This window comes from Myotis myotis, unplaced genomic scaffold (genome assembly GCF_014108235.1).
Source record: "Myotis myotis isolate mMyoMyo1 unplaced genomic scaffold, mMyoMyo1.p scaffold_m19_p_44, whole genome shotgun sequence".
In the NCBI taxonomy this organism is placed as follows: Eukaryota; Metazoa; Chordata; class Mammalia; order Chiroptera; family Vespertilionidae; genus Myotis; species Myotis myotis.
In genome coordinates this window covers 490,423-492,922 of record NW_023416351.1, presented here as the reverse complement: position 1 = coordinate 492,922, position 2,500 = coordinate 490,423, and the positions used below count along the sequence as shown (strand labels likewise).

At 69.1% G+C, this 2,500-nt stretch overlaps 1 protein-coding gene across 1 annotated transcript in view; it reads right to left on the bottom strand.

Moving 5' to 3' along the window:
* The window catches only part of CHIT1 (chitinase 1), an 8,601-nt gene that overhangs the window by 689 nt on the left and 5,412 nt on the right, over positions 1 to 2,500 (bottom strand). Inside the window, exons 7-10 of the mRNA XM_036307028.1 lie at positions 2,205 to 2,328; positions 1,320 to 1,505; positions 1,011 to 1,124; positions 206 to 347 (exon numbers count right to left, since the gene is read on the bottom strand). Of these exons, the coding sequence (XP_036162921.1) occupies positions 206 to 347; positions 1,011 to 1,124; positions 1,320 to 1,505; positions 2,205 to 2,328 (566 nt within the window). The remainder of the gene's footprint in view (positions 1 to 205; positions 348 to 1,010; positions 1,125 to 1,319; positions 1,506 to 2,204; positions 2,329 to 2,500) is intronic.

The window sequence follows — 2,500 nt, the reverse complement described above, 5'->3', positions numbered from 1 at the left end:
TCCTCCCACAGAGAGAAGCCAGCCGCCCGCCCGGGCTCGGGGCTGGGGGAAGCCCCATTACCAGCCCCGGGGGCTTTGCCACCGTTGGAAAGAGGGGGCATTGCAACCTCAGCCTTGGGGGCGCCTGAGATTCGGGGGGACACAGCCGGGGGGGAGCCACTTCCTCAGGAGGAGCCAGGACACAAGTTCAGGGAGGGGCTCCCACCTGCCCCTGGACTCCGCAGCTCCGTCTGCAGGGTCTTGATGAGGGGGTATCGGCCTTGGTTGCAGAAGGAGCCTGCGAAGTCGTCCATGTCCAGCGCCCAGACCATGGCCCCGCCCAGTCCCTTCTGCTTCAGGTAGCTGACCTGCGGGGGAGGGAGGGGGCGCAGGAGCTGGAGGCCGTGGGCCGATTCCCGCCAGCACCCCCAGACCAGAGTGGCTGAGGCTCCTGGCCTGGGAGCCTAGACGGCTGAGCCCAGCCCGGCCGGCGCGTCACAGGGAAGGTCCGGCCCAGCAGGACGGTCTGGGTGGGGTGAGGGGTGGACGGCGCGTGGCCCCTCAGTGGAAGCTGCCATCGGGCCTTTCCTGCCCTGGCCTGTGTGCAGGCGCCTGGCTGAGCTGTTGCCATGGGAACAAGCTCCCCAACGTCTGCAGGGCTCCCTGCCTGCTTGTCTCTGCTGCACCCCAGCTTCCTCGGGGCAGGGCCGTTCCCTTGGGCAGCTTCCCTTCCCCGAACCCTGCCAGGGCCAGGGCTCACCGGAGTCAGTCTGGGGGGAGGGGGCTGGGCAGGCCCCCTTGCTGGCCCCATTCTCCCCTCCAGCGGCCTCCCCCCTAGACTTTCCCCGCCCCTGTGCAGGCCAGGCTGTGCGGGCCTCCAGCCGTCCTCTCTGCCTCTCGGCTTCAGCAGGGCTCCCTCCGCCAGCCTGGGTCTCCCTCCTCCCTTCCTCCGCCCCAGGGCGCCGTCCACACCTCTGCAAGGACCTGCCAGCACAAGCCGGCTGCCTGCGCGGTAACTGACCGGGGCTCACCTTGGCTTTGAGGCTCTCGGTATCGTCAAAGCCCACCCACTGGTCGCCCCGGAAGGCGTAGGGCACCTCCTGCTCTGGGATCCGGTGCTGGGCAGCCCCCTTCCAGGCGCACACCTGGGGGGAGAGGGCGAGCGGGAGGAGGGACCACTAGAGACGGGGGTTCCTTCCCAGGAACCCAGGGAACGGGGGGCGGCGGGGGGTTCAGACCGAGTGACCCCCAACCCTGACGTCGGCGAGGCCCCTGGGCTGGGACCGAACCGAGATGACAGGCGAGGGATGGGGTGCACGTGCCCTGGGCCGCGGGCCTACCTCGTAGTACGCCAGCAGCCCTGCCTCCTTGGTGAAGGGGCCTGGGGTGCCGGGCCCGGTGGCCGGGGCCCCCACCCCGGTGTTTGCCGGGGAGGCCAGGGTGAAGGTCCGTCCGTAGGTGGGCACGCCCAGGACCAGCTTGCTGGCCGGGGTCCCCTGCTGCAGCCACTGCTGCACCGCGGAGTCCTGGGGGCGGGAGAGGGGGCTTCCTGTGTGCAGCCTGAGCCTCGTCATCCAAGGCTGGGGCTCCGAAGCGTTCCCGCCCGCCCGCCCGCCCGTCCATCTGTCCATCTGTCCATGGACTCGGCTCAGTGAGACACACGGGAGCCTGGGCTTTGGGGCCCAACAGCCACTCCCTGAGCCGACGGTGACGGACGCCCATGTGCCAGGCCCATCCCAGGTGCTTGGGACACCACTGTGAGCAATGCAGCCAGTCCCTGCCTTCCCGCACCTTCCCAACCTCCCGGGCCTCAGGCTTCCAGTCTGCAAAATGGACACAATACAAACGTCTACCTCCCGGCACCTGAGAGGGGAGGGTGGGTGCAGGGCAACGAGGGTGGCTGTGCTCAGAACAGCCAGGGCGGCCCCAGCTCCGCGGGGCCTGCAGGGCGGCCGACCCATGGCTCCCTCTCACCCTGATGCTTCCCCTCCCGTCCTCCCGGAACAAAACAGAACCCCGTCAAGTGGCCTGGGCTTCTGACAAGTGCGCGTCCTGCTCTGCGGAGAGGCGGCCGGAAGCCCCACCCACCCACCAAACCTGGGCCAGTGAGTGGGGGCTCTGCCCTGAGAGCACTTTCTGGAAGCCTGCAAGCCCCTCCTTAGGTGCCTCGAGGCTCAAAAGAGGCAGCCGGACAGGGACTGGGGCTGCCCCCCACGGCCACTCACCACATTGAGCTCAGCCGCCGCCCCCTGCTCCCCCTGCCTCGGGTAGAGGGCGCTGTGATGGCCCGTAGTCCGCTCCCAGGAGCCGTGCAGGTCGTAGGCCATGAGGCTGATGAAGTCCAGGCTCCTGTGGGGGCGCGGGAGGGGGAGAGGCCAGTGAGCGGGGTGGGGCTCCCTCCTCACTCCCCGCTCCCCCCACAGGGCAGCCCCAGGAGGGCCCCCAGGGTGAGAGGCAGGGTAGGTGTGTGTGTGTGTGAATGTGTGTGTGTGAGCATGTGTGTGAGCGTGTGTGTGTGAGC